At 40.2% G+C, this 23,463-nt stretch overlaps 1 protein-coding gene across 2 annotated transcripts; it reads left to right on the forward strand.

The window, feature by feature from the left end:
• Positions 1 to 699: 699 nt before the first annotated feature.
• LOC11176050 (putative transporter svop-1) lies at positions 700 to 18,887 on the forward strand. Of its 2 annotated transcripts, XM_003436834.2 has the most exons (6): positions 700 to 1,646; positions 1,718 to 1,879; positions 16,224 to 16,386; positions 16,455 to 16,576; positions 16,680 to 17,103; positions 17,180 to 18,887. In XM_003436834.2, the coding sequence occupies exons 1-6, from the start codon at positions 1,535 to 1,537 to the stop codon at positions 17,766 to 17,768; spliced, it is 1,572 nt and encodes a 523-aa protein (XP_003436882.1). In that variant the 5' UTR covers positions 700 to 1,534; the 3' UTR covers positions 17,769 to 18,887. The 2 variants fall into 2 exon arrangements, with proteins under 2 accessions (XP_003436882.1, XP_061505882.1); XM_061649898.1 differs by lacking the exon at positions 17,180 to 18,887 and having other exon boundaries at positions 16,455 to 16,596; positions 16,680 to 16,820.
• The last annotated feature ends 4,576 nt before the right edge of the window (positions 18,888 to 23,463 follow it).

The raw sequence follows: 23,463 nt of genomic DNA on the forward strand, positions 1-23,463 counted from the left end.
CCGAATCTATAAGACAAAGATGACAAAGGTAGTTTAAGTTATTAAACACCGATTTGCCTTGGTGATGGGTAAGCTAATAGTTTCGAATGGTGTAATTTGAACAGATCTTAAATGTTTGTCAGTTGTCATTGGTGTGCCTAGCAGGCCGCATAAAATTATATCCAAAATAGCAGCGATCAAAATGAGTTTAGTGAAAGGACATTACAAAGAAAAGAATATTTTTGTTTGGTTCGGGCTTGGTGACAGCGGCTCACCTGGGTCTAGCGTCAGTCGAGTGTGCTCTGTCGATAGCTTCTAAGATGAAATATCCAATAATTTTATCAAGTCCCGAGTGAACACCATTAATATTGGGAGGGAGTTCACTTCGTATTAACCTACAAGAAAACACAAAGACACACACAGAAATTTGAGAGAAAAACTGGCACGAGCTTAACAGAACATGGAACCCGGAATGAAACATAGAAATATAAATTAAAAAGTGTGCTCATTTTACAAGTAAAACAGATTCAGATTTGAAAGTGAATAAAAAGAACATATCTAAGGAAATACAGCCGGTCCCTGAGATACACGGTTAATGGGGACCGTAAACGGCCGCAAAATACCGCGTATCTCGAATTTCCGCGTCAGTCGAATTTCGTGATTTCCAGGCTAAATATAACTAATTTTCGTGTAACTTTGCAAGCAGGGGATGGTCTTAGCCACTTAATTAATTATTTGATACTATTCTGTCTGAATTTAACAGTTTTAAACCTTTTGAATTAGTTTTAAACATTCGATTAAAAGCGAAATTATATGGTATATGACAATTGACGTGTCCAATCAGTACAAATTACTCAAAGAACTGTCGAATTTAGAAAACCACGTATAAGAGGTATCGTGTATCTCGGGGACTATCTGTACACAGGTTTACCTTTAAATTTACGCCAGGATAGATTTATTTCATTAGCGCAATAAGCACTGACTTATTATTAACATCGATTTATTTAACTGTATCTGAAATTTATTACTTTTAATAAACCAGATTTTTTCCAAACATTTCTTATGGAAAAAAACAAGTTCCCTTAATACATACTATTGCATGTGCATATGCATGTTTGCATTTAAAAGCGCGTGTTTAAGTTGATATTAACATTTATAATCAAGTATACATTCGTACTGTCACAACGACAAACATTACTAACGTGCGTTACAGGAAGTTGACGACATGCTTCCGTATTCCGTTTTGTGTTTTCTAGAGATTAAGCTAAGTAACTACTGTCTTTCTTATCGCATCAGTCAGCAACAAGCGGTGCACACATGGCCTATTATTTGATCTTAAGAAACTTAATTTAAGTTACTGGATAAGATCGTTTAGTCTTTAGATATCTTGGAAACCCTGTGCTGTGTAGTCGACGTATACTTGTGTAGTGTGCTGCATTTTGTGAATGCAGTATTGTGCTCTCTGATTGCTGTACCTATTTTAGTGAGACCATATCTCGAACTATCGCGGTTGAGGCAGTGACTGAATGCCATACTATAATCAACAATCAGAAAGATGGGTCTTGAAGATATTTCTTCTCCGGTGTTTACCATCGATAGCAACAAAGTATCAATGCCGGATATTGCAGGAAAGACTTATACTTTTGACGAAGTGATAGATATTATAGGTTGGTAGTTTGAGGTAGAATAATATTTCTAAAAATAAAAATTGTTGTTTCTTTTTTGGATGGAATGACAGGTTTTGGTCAAACCACATTGCAGATCTTTATAGCTTCTTCTATAATAATGATGGCAGTCTTGAATGAAACAATGGGTATTTCAATAGTAATTCCAGCGGCACAGTGCGATCTTAATCTATCGGCCACTGATAAAGGCATATTGACTGGAGTAAGTTTTGCTGGTAAGTATTCGACTGTTAATGAATGAATGTGTTTTACAATCCGTTATTAAACAATCCGTATTTATGTGGAGGCTTATTTATAATATATTTTTTATTAAGGCGAGGATAGCTGAAGTATAGCAAATTTCTACTTGAGTTTGGTTTTAATTTTTAATTATGTGCATTTGCCTAATACTGATTCGAGCACTTGTCTAGTTCGCGGTGATCAACATGATTTTTCAGAAAGAACGGTTCAAAAAGAACGAATTGTTTAAGCAGTGGCGGGCTTAACGGTGGGCGGAATGGACGGCCGCCAAGGGACCCGGCTAGGGGGCCCGGTTAATGTGAACTTTCGACATTGACTCAATTCCACCCCCTCCGTTGACTGCTATAGCTAATGTTCATATCGTTATAGTTGATCATGTAGCCATTTTATACTTAAATAATACTGATTTTTAAATGTCACACAAAATCAGCTTTTGTTTTTCATCATAAACCAAAGCTATTTTTACCAAAGCTTTATTTTACGAACACACACATTCTTGACGCATTCAACACACTTGGTCATACACAAATGCACAATTTAAGGCGTATCGAGTACTAGTCGAGCAGATATGGAAAAATAATTTTGAGCAAATGTCACGTTGGTTGGGGCATGTTGTACAAAAGTCCTACTATTGATACTATTGAGCAGTCAATTGTTTCGTTTTCACCCAGTGCCGAAACGTGTAATTTTCATAAAATTCTTAAAAGTAGTAAATAATCATTCCCCATAGTAAATAATCAGTTCTGTTGGCAGTATTGTAGCAATACCTTGCTGATACGGAAGTGGATCCGAAGCCTCTACAACTTAGACTCTCCACCTCCTCCTCCACTCCTACTCAATACGTCCCCATCGTACAGAACGGTAAGGCCGCGGGCCACGGAGCATTCTCAAGCTGAGAAAACATTCTCAAGCACTCATTTAAGTTTCTCAAGCATTCAAAACATGTTTTCAGACGTGAGCTCGTGGCCGTCTTCAATTTTTTTCACTCTGAGAAACTGATAAAGCCACTCAAGCTTTATTTGAAGCTTTAAATAGAAATTTAGTTTTTGATCACAATTTTTTTTTTAAATTTCAATTATAAACATTGAATACGTTTTCCAAAGTGATTACCGAAAAACAAATAGCACAATTGCTCATATTTCAGTTAGCCGATCGCTGCATCGTCCACTTTCTCAAAGATTCTCAAAGATTCTCAAAACCGATTTTGTTCCGATTCGACAAACGCTGAAAACGAGGATTTCTCAAAAGCACTCATGAGTGCTTGAGAAAATGAGCGTTGAGAATCCCCATGGCCCCGCGGCCTAACATGTCTCCCAATTTTCCAAGCTTGGATATACGGGGAAACCCAATCCCTTGGGCGGATAGGTTACATGGCTAAATTGAGAGAGGGGGTAGATGATTGATCTTTATGACTCTACCTGGGAGCGTCTGTTTTCCATGTCAGGCTTCCCACCAGCGTATTTGGCTCGCTCCAGGACTCTAAAAAGCCAGTGAGCGTAGGCCCTACGACGAGACTGGAGGTCAGCGGAGAGGCCTTGCAAGCCACCCTCGCAAAAAACTTCACTGCAACGAATAATCGACAAGAAAAAGTACCGTATCGGACCAATCGATCTAGACCCACGCAAGGAAAAAGGACTTACGATTGGAAGCTCGGGACATGGAACTGCAAAACCCTCTCATAGGATGTAAAGACCCGAATTACGTTCGATGAGGTCTGGGCATGCGACTTCGAAATAGTAGCACTTCATGAGGTGTGCTGGAAAGGCGTGACGGTGCGCCAGTACCACTCGCACTCCATCTTGCTATCGAAACTCGACTTACTTGGTCTCCCAAACCCTATGATAATGTGGCTTAGATCGTATCTTACAGATCGTCAATATTCTGTGAAGTTAGGCCCGTACATGTCAAATCCAGTGCATGCATCTTCTGGAGTCCCGCAGGGCAGCAACCTGGGTCCTTTGCTGTGCCTTCTTTTCATCAATGACACGACGTTGATCTTTCCGGCTGATAATCATCTACTGTACGCAGATGACGCGAATTTTTTTCGTGTTATTCGTGAACCAGAAGACCACGCCCGACTGCAAACTTCATTGCATGAGTTCCAGTGTTGGTGCAACCATAATGCTTTATCCCTTTGCACAGACAAATCCGAAGTTATCACTTTCAGTCGCTGTCCATCATTATATATCCGCTTGATGGACAGCCCTTGGCGCGAAAACAATGTGTTAAAGATCTAGGCGTTTTGCTCGATACAAAACTAGCATTTAAGGATCAGCTGGATCACGTAGTAGCCAGTAGCAATAGAGTGCTAGGACTAGTTATCAATATGACTCGCGAGCTGAACGATATACCTTGCACCAAGGCGCTCTATTGCTCACTTATCCGGTCGTTGATGGAATATGCAAATATCGTATGGTAGCCAACTGCAGCGTGTCCGTTAGCACGACTGTAATCAATCCAGCGCAAAATTACACGATTTGCACTTCGCTCATGGAATCAAAGGGTCGATTACCGGACTAGGTGTTTACTACTCGGGTTACCTACCCTAAGTGAGCAAATACGAAAAGCCAGGTTGTCGTTCATCACGGGACTTCTCGACGGCCGTATTGACTCTCCGTCACTACTGGCCGCCATCAACCTGTACGTTCCTGCCAGGCCGCTCCGGACTCGGGCAATGTTGGCCCTCGACGACCGTAGAACGCAATTTGGATCCTCGGACCCGTTCCTTCTCATGTGCCGTGCTTTCAACGCCGTCAGCGACGCTTTTGAGCCGAGGATTTCGCCAACTGAGTTTAATGATCGTGTTTCTGTGTTAAATTTTGTTCCATAGTGCTCATTTTTATGTTCTTTGTTATTGTAATCCATTATAAACCACACATTGTAAAACATTGTAAACAATGGTTCGAGAGGGCATTACTGTCTATCGATAGACAAATAAACAAAAACATAAACAACACGATCTACCAGATCGGTGAAGAGATGCGCGAGCTCGGTACTGCGTTCATGGTGCTGGGTGCGATGCAACAGAGAGTGATCGAGTGGTGACCGATCAGCGAACGGATTGCAGGTTAAGGATTCGTGGCAGATTCTTCGACCTGAGCATTATAAATGTGCACAGTACGCACCTTGGGAGCATCGATGACGAGAAGGAGGTCTTCTATACGCAGCTGGAGAGGGAGTACGACCGCTGCCCTAAACATGACGTGAAGGTCGTCATCGGAGATTTTAATACTCAGGTCGGTCAGGAGCAGGCATATAAACCAACAATCGGAAGTTTCAGCGTCCACCAGCTGACAAACGACAACGGCCTCAGGCTGATAAACTTTGCCTCCTTCAAGCATATGAGCATCCGCAGCACCTTCAGCATGCACTCCGCCTTATTTACACCTGGAGACACCCGAGGGGTGATCAAAAGTCTCAAATCGACCACGTTCTGATTGACGGGAGGCACTTCTCGGATATTATCGACGTTAAAACGTATAGAGGTGCAAACGTCGACTCGGACCATTTCCTGGTCATGGTAAAGCTGCGTCAGAAACTCTCCGTGGTTAACAACCAACGGAGTCAGCCCACCCTAAGGCTCAACCTGGACCGGTTGAAGTGTGGTGGAGGGATATGCGACAGCACTCGGGGAAGCGCTACCGGCCGACAACAACATCGCTGCGATGCCCCTCGCAGACCACTGGCATATGGTAGAGTCATCAGCACCGCAGCCGAACACAAGATCGGCCGCTTACCACGTAGAGAGAAAAAGGAATGGTTCGACGAAGAGTGCAGACGAGCACCATCCGAGAAGAATGCAGCGCGCGCCCGCGTGCTACGGCATGAAACCCGTCAGAACGTGGAGATCTACAGACGACTGAGGAAACAGTAAACCCTACTCTTCCAGGCCAAACAGTGCCATTTTGAAGAGTCAGATGAACAGCTGATGGAGCAGCTTTCTCAGTCGAGGGACACCCACTTGTTTTATAGGAGATTGAAGAAGGCATGGAGCGGGTTTACTCCTAAATCCGCAATGTGCCGGGATGCGGAAGGAAATCTCCTGACGGACAAGCGGAGGGTGATCGTAAGGTGGAAGTGCTACTACGAAGGACACCTGAATGGATCAGAGACCAGAGAGGCTGACTCAAGTGGCAGAACAATGCAACCACCAAAGCAACTGCACAGCAGTATAAACAGCGACAGCATCGATGCAGACGACGAGGTGCCCCGCCATCTCTGAATGAGATAGCCAGCACCATCAAGAAACTTAAGAGCAATAAGTCTGCTGGCAGTGATGGACTGGCGGCCGAGCTGTTCAAATTGGGGCCGGAGAGGCTTTTCGTCGAAATGCATTGTGCTGATCGTGAAAATCTGGGAGCAGAAGGAACTACCGGAGAAGTGGAAGCTGGGTGTCATTCACCCAGTCTACAAAAAGGGCGACAGGCTGGATTGTTCGAATGTTCGAGCCATCACAGTCCTTAATGCCACCTACAAGATCCTGTCCAAGATCGTGTTCTGCACACTTGAGCCCGTTGCTACAAATTTTGTCGGCAGCTACCAAGCAGGGTTTGTTCGAGGTAAATCCACCACCGACAAAATTTTTACTCTACGGCAGATCCTTCAGAAGTGCCGCGAGCGACAGATCCCTACGCACCCCCTGTTCATCGATTTTAAGGCGGCCTACGACACAATAGACCGGAAGGAGCTATGGAGCGTCATGCAGCGGTACCACTTCCCTGGGAAGTTGATCCAGCTGTTAGAGGCCATGGTGGCAGTGAGAATGGGGTGCAGTGCGGAACGTCGGAATCGTTCAAATCTCACAGGGCTCTGAGGCAAGGTGACGGACTCTCCTTTCTGCTCTTTAACATCGCCCTGGAAGGTGTCATTCGAAGCGCGGAGCTAGTCAACGACATCCGTGGAACGATCCTCTACCGGTCTCTCCAATTTCTGGGCTTCGCGGATGACATCGACATCATCTACAGGACAACAGCAAATGTGTGTGAGGCGTACACCCGATTCAAACTTGAAGCAGCAAGAATTGGATTGAGAATCAATGCGACGAAGACGAAGTACCTGCTTGCCGGAGACTCAGACCATCTGGAAAGCAGTGTATTAGTTGACGACGACAATCTCGAGATAGTAAAGGAGTTCTGCTATCTTGGAACGGTCGTTACTTCGGACAACGACAACAGCAGCGAAATCCGGAGACGAATTGTGCAGGAGAATTGTGCATACTATGGGCTTCACCGACTGCTGAGTTCCAGAAGACTTCGAGCCCCCACGAAATGAGAGATTTATCGCACATCGATTTGCCCGGTGCTCTACGGACACTAATCCTGGACCATCCAAACGGAGAATACAAACGCTCTGGGCGTGTTTGAGCGACGCATCCTCCGGACCATCTTTGGCAGTGTATTCGAGCATGGAGCGTTGAGGACAAGGATGAACCACGATCTTGTTGAGCTGTACGGCGAACCGAACATCCTGACGGTGGTGAAGGCTGGCAGGATACGATGGCTGGAGCATGTCATGAGGATGCCGGCCTCATGCCCCACCAAGAAGGTGTTCAACAGCGATCCCCAGTTCGGTATAAGGCGCAGGGGAGCACAGCGAACTCGATGGCTGGATCAGGTGAAGCGAGACCTGTGTCATAATTTCATATTTTATTTCATATGTCTCATTTGTCCTTTGTTTCATGACCTTTTTACACGTGGATCGTTTAACAATTGGTACAATATCCATTGTAACAGGGAATTTGTATTCCTTTATTCAAAGTGTTCTCCTATCTCTGATAAGCTTTTGCTAATGCTGAGTTTTAATGGTTGGAACCGTACCGTACAAACCGTACAAACAAAATTCAGTGTTATTTCAATAAATTGTTACGAATCATGTCGTATCTCTTCTACTTCTTCTTCTTCTTTTTTTTGACATAACAACCGTTGTCGGTCAAGGCCTGTTGTCTAAACCAACGCCAACCTGTGGTCCGCGGATTGAAAATGATTTTTAAATAGAAAAGCTCATTACGGTACATATCGTGCAATTAAATTAAATTATTCATCAGACCAAATTAATTCAATAAGATTAAATTTGCAATAACCACGTCTAGAATAAGATTTAACATACTTTCGATTACAAAGTTTTCGAGGATTATATAGACATGTTCAGCGAGTTTTAGTTTATTCCAGGCATATAATAAACTCTTTCAGTGAGATGAAGAATTGTTCCCAAGTAGGCGTTGACAAGATCAGCGATTCTGATGAACGATTTAAGCTTTGTGAGTTGGAGTTGAATCCTGTTTCAAAAACTGTTTTTAGCTTAAGCCTGTAAATGACTTTTGATAATGAAAACAATGGCAATTTCTCTTTTCGAACAAATTTGAATCTGCTTCTGCGATTTTGATCTCTTTCTACTTATATACCGTGAATTTAATGTTAATTTTGATCGTCATTAACCTGACTGCTAAGCGGCCTTCTTCTTCTTCTTTGGCTCAACAACCGTTGTCGGTCAAGGCCTGCCTTTACCTCTTGTGGGTTTGGCTTTCAGAGACTAATTGATTTCCCCCCATAGCAGGATAGTCAATCCTACGTATGGCGGCACGGTCTATTTGGGGCTTGAACCCATAACGGGCATGTTGTTAAGTCGTACGAGTTGACGACTGTACTACGAAACCGGCTAAGCGGCCTAATATGTGTTAATTTATTTTTACTGTTTTTAATTTATACATTTTATATTTATATTTATTGAATGATCGACGGACCTCAAAAGCCCTCTCGATATATGTAAGGGTACAATAGGAATAAAACATAAATAGTCACACGCTTTACAATAACACAATAATAACAACAATAACAATTACAAGCACGCTAAAGATTCTGGCGAGAGACGCGAAGTAAATTAATGCGACTCAACACATTTGCCATCGTCATGCCGGGCTCATACGCATCAGATTCCGCATTCAGAGCAAGACATATACGCAAAAACGGGTCTCGGGAGGCGAAGGCGGTCCTTGTCTATGGGATAGCCAGCATCGCCCGAGGGCGGAGAGTTCTTGCGGGCACGTGCAGCTGTATCGACGAGAGCAAAACTGGACAATCGATGCTACCATTGAGAAGCCCAACGATAAAAGCCAACCTAGCAATTCGTATTCGGTCGTCGAGTTGGGGTAACCCGAGCAACAAATACCTTGTTGTGTAGTCGTTGTTGCTGCCCCACGAACGGAGCGCGAAACGGGTAGCCCTACGCTGGATGGACTCCAAGCGCGCAACCCCCCGAGCAGAGGAGGGCCTCCACACAACGCTGCCATACTCCAGCACTGATCGAATAAGAGCACAATAAAGAGTTTTGGTGCAGATTGGATCAGAGAGCTCGCAAGTCATGTTAACGACTAAACCTAACAATTGACTGCATCTTGTCACAACGTTATCAAGGTGTTGCTCAAACGTGAGTTTCGCGTCGACGAAAACACCCAAGTCCTTGACACAATCGACTCTCTGCAAAGTTTGCCCGTTTAGCGTGTAGTCGAAATGCACTGGAGAGCGAGAACGGCTGATGGTGATGGTAACACACTTATCATCACAAATGGTTAAGGAGTTTCGCGTGCACCAGTTATCGAATTCTTCTAGTGAAGCCTGGAGTATGCGATGGTCGTCTGGTCCCTGGATTTGCCGAAAGATTTTGGTGTCGTCCGCATAGAGCAAGTGATTATCCGCAGGAAGGATCGTGGAGACATCATTTATATAAAGGACAAATAGTAAAGGTCCCAGATTGCTGCCTTGAGGGACGCCAGAAGCCCGAGAAGCACGGAGGGATCTAGATAAATGGGGCCCCATCCTAACGGAATAAGTGCGGCCCATTAGGTATGATCTCAGCCAAGCAACTAGGGGATCTGGGAGGCCAAGTCTGTCGAGTTTTGCTAGTAATATGACGTGAGATATCCTATCGAAGGCGGCTTTTAAATCGGTGTAAATGACATCTACTTGAAGGCGAGCATCAATGGATTTATGGCAGCTGCTGACGAATTGCATAAGGTTTGTGGTTGTTGATCTGTTAGGGACAAATCCGTGCTGATTCGGGCTGATGTAATTGCGGGCAGAGGCCAGTAATGGTTCATAAACAAGCAGCTCGAGGCTCGAGCACTTTTGCAATGGCCCCTAGCGATGTAATGCCGCGATAGTTAGAAGCCTCATTCTTGCAGCCTTTCTTATGGATTGGTGTTAACCATGAGACCTTCCAGGAGACAGGAAAGGTGCATGAACGTAGTGATTCCTCGAAGATTTTTACTAGTATCGGAGCAATCGACGCAGTGCACTTTTTCAGGATCACTGCCGGGATGCCATCAGGGCCGTACACATCTGTAGGACATCTTTAGGCGGTCTATGGCGCGGGTGACTGACGAGGTATTAATGACCGGAAGCATGGGACGAAGTGCATCTGCGGGTTGTGTGAATTTCATGTTTATCGTATTGTGTGCCTATTTTGTAACCTCGCTTCGAGAAGGCCACATACGTCCCGTTGAATTTAATAAATATCAAATATCAAATTGGTACCATTATGATTCAAATTACGGAATGATTCCAAATCCGAACGTTAATTTAATTGAATTTATTCTTAGCCAGCCTCTGACCATGCCGATTTTTAATTTTATATACCATGATGTCAATAGTTGGTCTGCATTTCATTGATTCTTATTCGCAACTAATCACGGTTTGCGATGGTTCGCTGTTCTTGACCATCTGCTTGAGTTGATCTTTCTTCGCAACCGTTTATGAACTTTCTTCTCATTTTCTTCGTCTTCATTTCGGCAATCCATTTGTCTCGCAATTGTATCTATTTATCCCTTTCTCTCTATCCATGGCGCCATGTGGTGGATTTACGGACGTCTTTTCAAGCAGTCCTTTACAGCTTGTTATTATGTAAACATTGTGCTGCTTTATCTCCACAAGGATGGTATCGTGCAAACATTCCTAGTAAGATCTGATGTCACGAAAAATAAATATTTTTTTGTTGGTCAGTTTACCACCCGAGAAATTCTACGTAGTTTTGCGTAGAATTGTAAGTTTTTCAACAATTCATCTTAATCTGATCAAAATGTATTGAGGTACTTACACCGGTATTCATTTTAAAGGTAAAAAAAGTTACATCATTTTTTTCATGTTATGCTCATATTTCAACGAGAAAAAAACCTTTAAAATTATGCCGAGAATTCGAAGGAAAACTGTTAATGTAGTACTCAATTTTGGATAGCCGAAACAAAATTGTGATTTGTTGCTGTCAGGATTTACAATGAAAACGTCCGTAAGAGCTACGAACTGTAAAAAATGAATGAAAATATCGATAAAATAAGATGAGTATTTTTTGGAACGGTGGAAGAAAAACTGTTGAAAATATATTTTTTTCCCTTTAAGAAAGATTGCCTGAATGGTCCGTAATTCGAAGCAAATAAGTAGTTTATAAATAAAAGCATGTTAAAGTGAGGGAGCATATTAAAGTTGTGTAGAAATTAATTTCATTGCACCCCATGATTCGTGACCCCCCCCCCCCCCTTCCGTCCTAGAAGGATTTTGTTATGGGGCCCTGGCTACCATAACGCCTAGGGCCTCGAAGAGGTTTGTTCCGCCACTGGGCTTAAGGAACGAAAGTTTTGAATTAAAGAATTTTTCGTAACTCGACTGAAAATGAGACACACGTTTTTAAAAATTTAAATTAACTAGCTCTGAGCTATTCTATATGTTGAGAATTTACTGTTAATAGTTAAGCGGTCGGCCAAGGTGAAACGTACAGCGAAATTTACTATTTGACTAGTGACCGGTAAAATCCCGCTAAAATTTGCGAGATATCAGGTGCCATATTCTATTAGAATATTGTTGAAATTTTTGGTTATTTTTACATTACTTGCATGACATTGACTGTATTTACTGTAGTTTTTCTGCATTATAATTTACTGTTTTTGAGTGGATTTAAAAGCAAAAAAATATCAAATTTATAGTATTACGTAAGCTACAATTTGTGCTGTTCTTACTTTTCGCTGGATGCTATAATTATAACTGCTGAAACTATGGGCAAACAAACTGCTTACCCTCACAAGCTGCTTTCATGCGAGGTCGCTGACAGTTTGAAGTTGTCGCAATTGGGAAACCTCATGCGAGCTTGCAGACTACTCCACTTATGCGGGCTATCTGATAGGTAAAGCTAAGGGACCGTCAAACATTGCGAGGGTTGCGAGTAGTATCATCTGCTCGAAATCTTATGGTATTTTAAATAATCTTAGTTTTTTATTCATTGATTATTTTTGTTGCAGTGTTATTTGTCGAACGTCAACTCGTACGACTTAACAACATGCTCGTTATGGGTTCAAGCTCCAAATGAACCGTGCCGCCATACGTAGGACTGACTATCCGCCATACGTAGGACCGAGCCCACAAGTAGTAGTGATACAGGCAGGCCTTGACCGATAACGGATGTTGAGCCAAAAAAAAAGAAGAAGTTATTTGTCTAAAAGATTACTATTTCAATTTTTGTAGATTTTTTCAAAAAAGAATGTCAAAATTCAGGAGTTAATGCAGACTGGAGGCAATAGCGTTTCTCGAATTTCGAGGTTTTCAGTCTAATTATAGCTCATTTTCGTATAATCTTGCTTGAAGTGGTAGGTTTTAGTCACTAATTAGTTATTTGATCTGATTTCAACTGAAGATTACAATGTTGCACCTTTTTAAATAGTTTTTAAAATTCTAATTTATTTTGCATTTGACTATTGATGAGTCAAATCAGTACAATTTGCTCGAAGAACTGTCAAATTTAGAAAATAGCGTAAAGCAAAATCGCGTATATCCAGTATGGCGTATATCGGGGAATACCTGTATAGTGAAATCGCGTATATCGGGGAATACCTGTGTATTATTAAGTGAAAAATTCACAAACTGGAAGAAACTTTGAAATTATTTTGGTTCCAATGGAGAACATTCGTGTAAAGGGTTTCAGTGATTTCTAAACGGTAAAAATAAGTGTTAATGACGAAGCCGGTCTCTTGGTACAATCTTCTACTCGTACGACTTAACAACATTCCGTTATGGATTCAATCCCCAAATAGACCGTGCCGCCATGCGTAGGACTGACTCTTCTGCTGTGGGGGGTAATCCATAAGTCACTGAAATTCAACTCCTCAAGTGGGTACAGGCAGACCTTGTCCGACAACGGTTGTTTAGCCGAAGAAGAAGAATGGGTATACGTTCATAAAATCGCCATTTTCGAATCTTATGAAGAATCGTGCTATGGAAACGCAAAACTGTTCGCGAATCTTTTTTTGACAGTGGAAGAGCAAAGATTCAACATCAAACAATCGTTACAATCGTGGAGAGTTACCAATTGCCTGCCAACTATGTAATACAATCTAAATTCATTGGTTTAACCCTATTCCAGGCAACCGCCTATCCGGGTAGCCATATCGAATTTGATTGCTCATTTCTCTAATTCTAGGAATCTGATTGACTTGAAATTTGGAATATGTGTGTAATCCACAGCCATCTTTCAATGGATTTTTTCGTAGTATTTTTTGAGTATAATTAGTCTGATTATTAGAATTAAATTTTATCGATCGATCATAAAGTAACGGTTTTTATTCAAATGGAAACTCATTAATATTTTTAATTCCTTGTAAAAAAATGTAAAAAAAATATAAGAGACGTGCAACATACAGTTTTCCAAACTACTAGAGCAATTTTGCTGTGAAAATTTTGTAAAGTACTGAAAAAATATTTTTTACATTTTGTAAATCTTTTCAAAAAATCCTGTCAACTTTGAAAAGCTATAACTAACAAAGGGTAGCGAGTTGAATCAATTTATGCACAGCTATAGAAACTGCATTAGTTTGTTTAATTTTCATCGTAATATTGCATCGATATTGGATTGCGCATTCAAAAGTTATAAGCTTCCAAATTCGCTGGCTACCTGGGTAGCCCGGTTGCCTGGAATATGATGTTTTTTTGGATATCAGTGAGAGGGTTAACTTTGATTTCCTGACAACTATTGAATATGTGCTTTTTAGTTGGAACGTTTTTCCATACAAAAAAAAAATGAATTAAAAAAATGGTGCTCATTCCGAGTACCTAATACTTGAATGATATTATAACAATAAAGGGTTTCATGTTTCATCTCAAGACTGCAGAACCCCTTGCAGAATCAGTCTTAGCCAATGCCAAGCAGCGGCGGATCTAACGGTAGGCGGACTAGGTGGTCGTCTGAGGCCCCGCCGATTTAGGGGAAAATCTCTAGTCTGTAGTATCTGCAAGTGGACAGATTATAAGCGACAAGGGCCCCCAGAAAGATGGTCGATGGTTCCCCGTGGCTGGAGAACCATTTGCACCCCTCACCCCATTTCGGCAACAATTTTAGGGCCTGTGACCGATTCCCCGTCTAGGGCCCCCGATTCCCCTAATCCGCCACTGATGCCAAGACTACGGTATGATGCTTGAAAACGTTGACGTTACCTGAAAACGTTGATGATACCTGAATTCATCGGATGCAATGCTGAATCTCCGGCACAATTCTCGAACACACTGTTCCACACCGAGGATATGAGGTTGAATAAATTGCGTATCTCGAGTGAACACTCGTATAACCTTTGGTACATCAGTGTACTGGAAACACAATTATTCTTTTTGTAACAATGAGTATTTTCGTAATGTTGCTGTTGCTTTTCTGTTGCTGTTGCTTATGTCATGTATCAATTACATATCGGTTGATCAACATGGTTTCGTACCTAAACGATCTGTAACCACCAACTTAGCTCAGTTCGTTTCGGAATGTCATATATCGTTTGAATCGGAATATCAAATGGATACAGTGTACACTGATTTCCAAGCTGCGTTTGATAGCATCAATCACAACATCCTTCTTGCAAAACTCGCACAGCTTTCACCTCTTGTCATCGATTGGTTAAAATCATATCTGACGGACAGAATGTATTCTGTAAGAATAGATAACATCTTTTCGCAACCATTCACAAATACGTCGGGAGTTGTCCAAGGCAGTAACTCGGAGCCGCTATTATTAACACTCTACATAAACGACGTGACTCTTATTCTCCCAAAACATTCTGTACTACTTTATGCTGATGATATTAAACTTTTTTCAGTTATCAGGTCAATCGATGACTGTTTCGCGCTCCAGAACAATCTCAACCTATTCAGCAATTGGTGTGTGGCAAACCAACTAAGCCTCTGTGTGGATAAATGCAGCGCGATTACATTCAGCAGGAAACGAAACCCTTCAAACTTTTGTTACTCATTGCACAATTACAATTTGTCTCGCGTGTCATCAGTCAGGGATCTTGGTGTGATCCTTGATTCATCACTATCCTTTCGCGAGCATTACCATTATATTATTAGCAAGGCCAATAGGATGTTAGGATTTGTAATCAGGCAAACTCTTGAGATAAAAGATCCAATATGTCTGAAAGCATTATATACCGCATTAGTACGTTCCATCCTAGAGTCTAATTCAGTTCTTTTCTCCCCATCCTGCACGTGTGGACGGCTAGGATAGAAAGCATACAAAAAAGATTCTCCAGAATAGCAATACACCGATTACAATGGGCTTAATCACAACATTTAGATTACCTGTCACGGTGCATGCTTCTTGGTCTACAAACCTTAGAACATAGACGTCGGGCATTGCAAGCTACTTTTGTCGCGAAGTTAATCAGTGGGGACATAGACTCTCCCTACCTGCTTGAAAAGCTGAATCTTTCTGCTCCTGAACGACCTCTCAGGATACGTGAGCTGTTAAGACCTACGTTCTCAAGATCTGCACATTCCTACAATCCGCCTATTAACCAAATGATACATAGCTTCAACAAATACCAAAGATTCTTCGACTTCAATATTAGTTTAGCTCAGTTTAAAACCAATTGTCTCTCGTTTCCTTATTGATAGCGCTGTAGCTAAGTTTGTAGATGAATTAAGGATTTATTATATAAGTACGTGTTCCAGCAAATCTATGTAAGATACTAAATGAGAAATAAATAAATAAATAAATAAATAAATAAATAAATAAATAAATAACTTATCACATTCTTCTTTTTTTTGTTAAATTGATTGGTTCCAGTTAGAAAATGCAAGGGAACTTTTAAGATACAAAATCGTTTAATATATATTGCTCTAGAGCACATAAACTACATACAACTTTAGAACCAATTTCATGCTGCGTTAATTTTGACTGTTTAATGCAGTCAACGTTGCTAGATGTTCACACCTTTTGCCGTTGAATGCCACTAAGCTATATGCGGGATAAAGGAACCAAACTCATTCTATTTTTTTGTATTCTTCCTTCCTTTACATCCAGGCATTATCGTTTCGTCACACTTCTGGGGTTATATTGCAGATACAAAAGGTCGCCGTAGGACGCTAATCGTGTCACTGCTGTTAACCGCAGTCTGTTCTCTGGTGTCCAGTTTATCCATCAACTACACAATGATGGTGGTTATGCGCTTTCTGGTGGGAGTTTTGTAAGTGTATATCGAATATCGTCGGTTCGTCAATTCACATGGTTTGTTTTTGTTCTTTTTAATTTTAGCATTTCTGCACCGTCGGCTACCATATTCGCTTATCTGGGAGAATTTTTCAAAACAGCAAACCGTACCCTGGTAATAACTTATGCAAGCACTGCAGTGGGACTGTCTGCCGTTTTTACAGCAAGTTAGTTTTCACAATAACACGTACGAGTTAATAGAGATTTTGACTGAATTTATTTTTTACTTGATGATTTCTTATACTATGTATCGTGCTCTTCTTACAACAGCTGCTGGATGGTATGTGCTATCGTTGCACTGGATGCTAGATATTCCCGGGACGGAACTCACTATAAAACCGTGGCGTCTCTTGTTTTTTGTGTACACCATACCCACGTTGATAGGAGCATTTTGGTTAATGATTCTTCCTGAAAGTCCAAAGTTTTACCTTTCGCGTGGACGAGAATCGGAAGCATTCGAGATTTTGTTGCGGTTGTATCTAGAGAATCATCCCCATGCAGCCGTGGATGATTTTGCCGTTAAACATATAGCGCCTGAAGCGGGACAAAAAGATCGCAGTACGTCACTCAAAAGGACCGGTAGTTGCTGGAAAGTTGCGTGTAGCGTATGGAACCAAACGGTTCCACTCTTTCAGAAACAGAACGTTATTAACTTCGTCATTTGTTGCGTGGTGCAATTTGGACTGTTTGTAGTGTAAGTACATTTAAGACGACGGCTAATGAAATCTAAAAATAATTTGCAACATGATTTGTTTTGATTTGTATTTCAGTTCAGCTGGAATGGGGCTTTGGTTTCCAGATATAATTAATCGTCTAACTACAACAAACGTTTCAGATATTTCTGTCTGCGAAGCACTCGAAGTATCAGCAAACCCTGGCTACATATTGAATGCTGAGACAATCATCGATGAAGCGTGCAATGACAATATCAATGAACGTGTGTTCATCTACGCTATTAGTTTGGGTATATTGTATACAGTGGTGTATCTAGCTATGTCGGTACTAATGCGCAAGCTAGGACGTAAGTGTTTGGTAGCATTCAATTTATTCTTTTCCGGATGTTCTGGGATTGTGTTGCAGTTTGTAGCCAACCCATACATCACTATTGCACTGTTTTGTTCGTTTTTGGTATTTGCTGGTACATCAATTTCTATTCTTAACGGCGCAACTGTATCAATATTTCCAACGAATGTTCGTGCGATGGCCGTTTGTTTGAGCCTGATGATGGGACGGCTAGGCAGTGTTTTCGGAAGTAACCTAGTGGGACTTATCTTGGAGGAAAACTGTACGTTAACATTTTATCTATTTGCCAGCGGTTCAATTATCTGCGCCGTTCTAACATTATTTTTGCCCAGTTAATAGACACTTTAGCTTTAAGCAACGAACGATCTAATATGTTTGTCAATTGTAGCACTAAAAGTAATGAAAAATATTGCACCTTAGTGTTAATTTTATATTCAGAAGGAACGGCTTCAGCCGTATTGCTTAGTGACAAATTTGTGTAGTAAAACAACCCAATTTGAATAGACGGTACACAAATAAGAGTACACAAATAAAACATAAGAATAACTTGTTTATGCCTCATTCATACTCAATGATAAAAAAGCTGCATTTTACAATCAATTTTGATGGTGGCTTTATAACATGCAAGTAGTTTCAGTAGGTTCGGTTGACATTATCAAACGGAGTTGGAACGACATCAAACGGTACAGCAGGCAATGGATTTGTTTTGATTTTGCGCGAGATCAGTATCGTTTATTCCCCAAATACTGCGATTCTTTTACTTCTTGGTTTTGTGGCCACTTCTTCGAATATCATATAACACGGTTGGTGGGACGTCACATCATCCGATATTGTTATGCGTACGCGTTCTTGCATGACATGAAGTTCGTATTGATTTATTTTTTTATCCATTCAAAGGAAAGCCGAGTTTGTGATACAACAGGGACACAAGACGACGCGATCAAAAGTTTTGTTGTAGAATGTTATTTCAAAAATGTGCTTTATGAGATAAGTTCTATTTGATAATGTTATGATTAGAAAGGGAAATATTCGAATCTTAAAATAATATATGAGAAAATAATAACAAATCTTCAAAGCTTGTTTTTATTGTTGTTAAAAATATAGTTTTACTTTATATTATTTAACATTGAATGCACATGAATTGGCGTACAGTTTTCATTTGCGTCGAATGTATGAGATCATAAGTATTGTTTTAATTACTCTTTCTAGTAATACAAGATCAGGGCAACCCAAACTGCGGAATGGTGCTTAAATGTAGGCTTCAAAGGCAAACAATGCACTGCAAATAACCAATTAGTTATATTTCGTATTAAAAAAATCAAATTTAGCATATATAAATAAAAAATATTCCCTAGTAGTATTATCATTGTCCAAGTAAATTTATATATCTTCAGTACTTTACTGTAATGCCATACAATATTTTATTGTTTTAAAATAAAAAATATTGCCTTTCAATTTGTGTTTTTATTATCTATTTAATAAAAAAAAAAAAAACAATTTAAACACAAATTCTTCATGTTACCACGGGGAAAAACGAGAAAGATAAAGGTTGTTCTCGTGTTATAATCATCAACAACATGCCCGTCATGGGTGCAAGCCCTGAATGGACCGTGCTCCCATACGTACGACTAACTACGTAATCAATAAGTCACTGAAAGCTTAGTCAGTGAATCCCACTAGTGTTACAGGCAGGCCAAGAAACACTAAAAAGGTTTAAATTCGGTAAACCACCCCCCCTCTCCCCAAACACTATCATATGTCTCATCGTTTCATTAGTTTTACTTAAAATATAACTTAGTCGCAGTCTTCAGAATTTATTTTAATTTTTTTAAATGATTTAATACTCATGTATTTAATCAAACATGGGTTTTCATTCAATTAACCCATTCAATTTCATTCAATTACGATGAAAAAAATTACTTAAAGTTGTAAGTAGTGCGAAAAATGTTGCAGAATAGAGAACCATGATGAAACTCTATGATTACCACATCAATGAAAGATTACCGCCGAACTTGTTAAAGAGCCAGTAATTTGAATTTGTATGAAAAGGTTACAATAACAACAATAACAGCTAGAGGTGATCGACATATCATCAACACTTCTAGCAGCGGGGAGAATGCGGTGCGGCAACTTAAAGACAGTGCAATCTTGTAGGTCAGACACTGCAATCTTCTTCCGATACGAGTAGGAACGGACAGCAGCATTGTAAATATTTTTTAACTTGGCCGATGACCGGTTTGTGGGTTACTTAGCCTTCCGTAATCGCTCATCCCAGAATGTGCAATGAGTAAATGTTTCGATTTGCTGTTTTCGGACCTTTCGTAAGATGTTTCAATCAACGTAGGTCAGAGTAAAGTAAACCGATGTAATTAAAAAAGAAAAATGAGTGAATCTGCATCTGCAAAGAATGCCAGCACTTTCATGAAAAAAGGAACAAATATACTGATAGTACGTAATCGTTGCCACGACGCGATTCTTCAATAGTGAGAGCAAAAGGTCAACGAATTGGAAAGAATGTAAAAACCCAGGAAAACTAGTATTCGTATGCCCCCGCTGGTTGAATTCGAGACAACCTATTACACTTGTGTACAATTGCCTGTTTATTACGTGTGTGTAAGAAGGACAACCATCGCTAAATGGAAGAAGAAGGTTAAGCGACATTATGTACTCCGGAAGCACCGAGTCAACAAAAAAGGCAAACGAGTAGAAAGATCGCATGTAAATGTTATTTCCTTCGTTGTTACGGAGGATCCCGTGAAGCACACGCACCCTGACCTGTCATCGTTATTAATGTGAGTGAGTTTATTTACGGCTTGCCAGCCTTGACCAGACTCAAGGATGATTGCGGATGCTTTAAGGCAACGCCCTATGAACAACTGACAACACGGTTGGTGGGGATTATTAAGCGACAAATCGTAACCCCTCTCACGAAGAAAGCAGTAGGTGGTGCATAATTTCAACCTTTCGAGCACTAACCTGGGTCTAGCATGTTGGGCATGCTTAGTTTCAAGCTCCTGGAGGTATCTAATTGCGGCAGCTACAGAGGCAGCGTCACTATCTTGCGGTCGGGCTGCAACTAGTGTGCTAAGGTCGGCAATCAGGGCGAATATCATAAGAGCCACCAGCAAACGCTGAGTAAAAGTGCCTGACGCCATCGTCGAGATCTAGTGTATGAATGATCGCTCAGAAACCTAGAATATCTGTAAGAGATAGAAAAGCAAGTCCTGTTAGAGCCAAGCCCATGGGATGGATAAAAAAGGAATGTACAAAGAAAAAGATTCTACGACGTAACACCAATGAAATAGCAATCAAACAAAAAAGAAAATATAATCACCACATTTTATATTAATGCCTTTCATAAATTGTGGATTTCCCTGAAGCATGAACATAAATCGTAATCGAAGTTCTTGCTTTTTATTATTTAGGAGGAACGATCCGAAAATGCTGTATTGCTTTAAGTTCTTGGTTTTTAATCCTAATTAAAAATGTTAAACTAAAAACTTTACTGACAGTTTTACAATATTAAATTTATAAGTGAGATTGTTCATTAGATGGAGATGGTGTTATGGCGATTGGCCGATGTGCTGCCCTAAATGTTATGAATGGAATTAATTATTTGGCGGGGTCTTTTACTTGTATCACACTTTGTGCTCTGTGTATGTTCAATGTTTAATATTTAGTAAACGAAAAGGACGTGTCTTATCTTAGATTTTAATGTTGCTACCAAGGAACCGTCATGTAACTCATATTTTGAACTACCGGGAGCTTTCACAACGGCTAGAAAACACATTTCTTGCATAATACTGTCGTGGTCAAACACGAAGCTTGTGGCCGACTGGTCCAACAAAAAAAGTTAGAATTTAAATGTGGCAAATTAACATATTTGCATATAAATTAGTAAAGTGTATATTTAACTTCATATATCATAACACTATTTTTAAGAAGCCATACATGTGGAACACTATAAATTGTGTACCACTATAAATACATATCATTACTAATTATTATTGTCATAATAATCAGAGGTGAAAAAAAATGACAGTCTTGTATTTTTTTTGTGATTTTTCACCCACATTTTTAGATGCTAACGTCATGAAACTTTTCCATCAATGTTTTGTGATTTTTCATAAACTAGAGTTGAATATTTTTGCATATAACGACGTCATGATCGTATGAGTGATGTAATTACTGTCAAACAATTGTTACGCGTTTGCCGTGCATGACTTATTGTTGAATACCATTTGATAGCCTTCTTGTGCGATTGTATTTGGGCAATGTATGCAGGAATTCACAGAGAAACTAGTGAAATATTTAATTAGCTATTACTCATCAAGCTTGGCAATGACCTTCCTTTCCACTGGCGAAGGGAAATTCTGTTTACCTATTTTTGGGGGCATGACCAAGGTTTCTAAACAAATATGGACTGTTTATGCGTAATATTAAGTTATGATTAGCACTTCATGAATTGTAAACACTTAGAAAGACTCGTATTGCGTAAAAAACTATCGTTTGCAGAAGATTTAGCATGAAGGAGAATCTCGATGAATCGTTACCAAATGAAACGTAAAATTCTGCTATGTGAATTCGGTGGAAGTTTAACAGCGTTATTAACGTCATCGACCAACAAGAACAAAACTAATATTGTTGGGACCGGAGCTGGACGGAGTTGTGATCGTGAAGAATGTATATGATGTGGTATACATGGGTAAGGATTGTGTAAAAACGTACATGCATGAATATAAATATGCGTGCATGTAGGCTTGAAAAATGTTATCATCAAATTTATCATGACAATCGATGTGTTTGTATTATTTATCAATATTTGCTTAACAACGTAGCGCAAGCTCGAACCACCAGACTATTAGAAGAGCAAAAACAAAAAAAAACAGATGGTTATCATTTAATAATGCATTTACTTTTACAAAAGAGAACTACAAAAGATTTGTATGTTTATGATGAAATGTATTATGATAAAATACTCGAGTGCGCTAAAGCACACTCAAGAGAATCTTTTATTTTTTGCTTAATAAAAATATGTAGCCACAAATGAAATTCACTATATTATTCACAAAAACACAATACATTCAATAAATAGTGACATAAGACACTTCAAAATTTGTTTTGAGCATGAAGAATGATAAATATTATCTGCACGTCAACTTGTCATTATTTGCTAACATGAAGTGAAACCAAACTATTTTTTTCAAATAAATGTGTTTGTTAACTTCACATTGAACTTATAGTAAAATATTTAATGTAAAGAATCACCTTTTAACTGTCACGTAAGTGGATTGCGATGAATGAATGAAACGCAGAATGTACGCTTTCACTATTTAGACAAGCACTATTAGCACCGAATGTTTTCTTCAAACGAATATTTCGATCTAACGCCGGAACCGCATGCAGACCAGCTTTTTATACGCGATTTATTCTCACCGGAAGTGTCATCAGCGGTGTGATCCTGTTGGGAGTGTAAGCAACACAAACTCTCTCCAAACCGTTTTTAGAAAGTTTTTTTTTGCCCTAACTGTGAACGAGTTGATGAGAAATCATTCTCTCTCCATGTCCTTATGTTGAGGTGTGCTGTGCAGTGTGCTATGTTTTTACCAGGCCCAGTGTAAAATACTCACTAGTTGAGCTATCGAGAGGAAAAGAGTTTCCGCGCAGGGTTTCACGCGCTGATAAATAACTTTTCCTCTGTTGCGCGTACTAGGACGACCCAACCCAATGCCCTTTGACGGTGAAAAGAGATTACAGATTCAAGAAATTTGAAGCCTAGGTTGTAAGATTTGCAGAGAAACGAAAAGAGAAAGAATATTGGCTGGTATGAAATGCTCTTGTGAGTGGCTGAAATAGTGAGTACCAACTTGTTGATCGGTTGCGTGCTATCGGATTTCTTAGCGCACTTGCATCGATTTGGAAAGTTAATTAATTCGTGAAAAGGCGAACGCTGTCCTATCAGCGATCTCAAGGAGCTTATGGGATGGACTTCGGTAGAGGCAACTCGGTTAACTAAACGGTTTGAAACGTC

This window comes from Anopheles gambiae, chromosome 2 (genome assembly GCF_943734735.2).
Source record: "Anopheles gambiae chromosome 2, idAnoGambNW_F1_1, whole genome shotgun sequence".
In the NCBI taxonomy this organism is placed as follows: Eukaryota; Metazoa; Arthropoda; class Insecta; order Diptera; family Culicidae; genus Anopheles; species Anopheles gambiae.

Bases quoted from the DNA above. Each gene is read 5' to 3' on its own strand.
- LOC11176050 (XM_003436834.2), top strand. From the start codon at position 1,535: ATGGGTCTTGAAGATATTTCTTCTCCGGTGTTTACCATCGATAGCAAC. The intron at 1,647-1,717 runs GTTGGTAGTTTG...ATGGAATGACAG, and splicing joins CGAAGTGATAGATATTATAG to GTTTTGGTCAAACCACATTG. The intron at 16,387-16,454 runs GTAAGTGTATAT...TTTTAATTTTAG, and splicing joins CGCTTTCTGGTGGGAGTTTT to CATTTCTGCACCGTCGGCTA.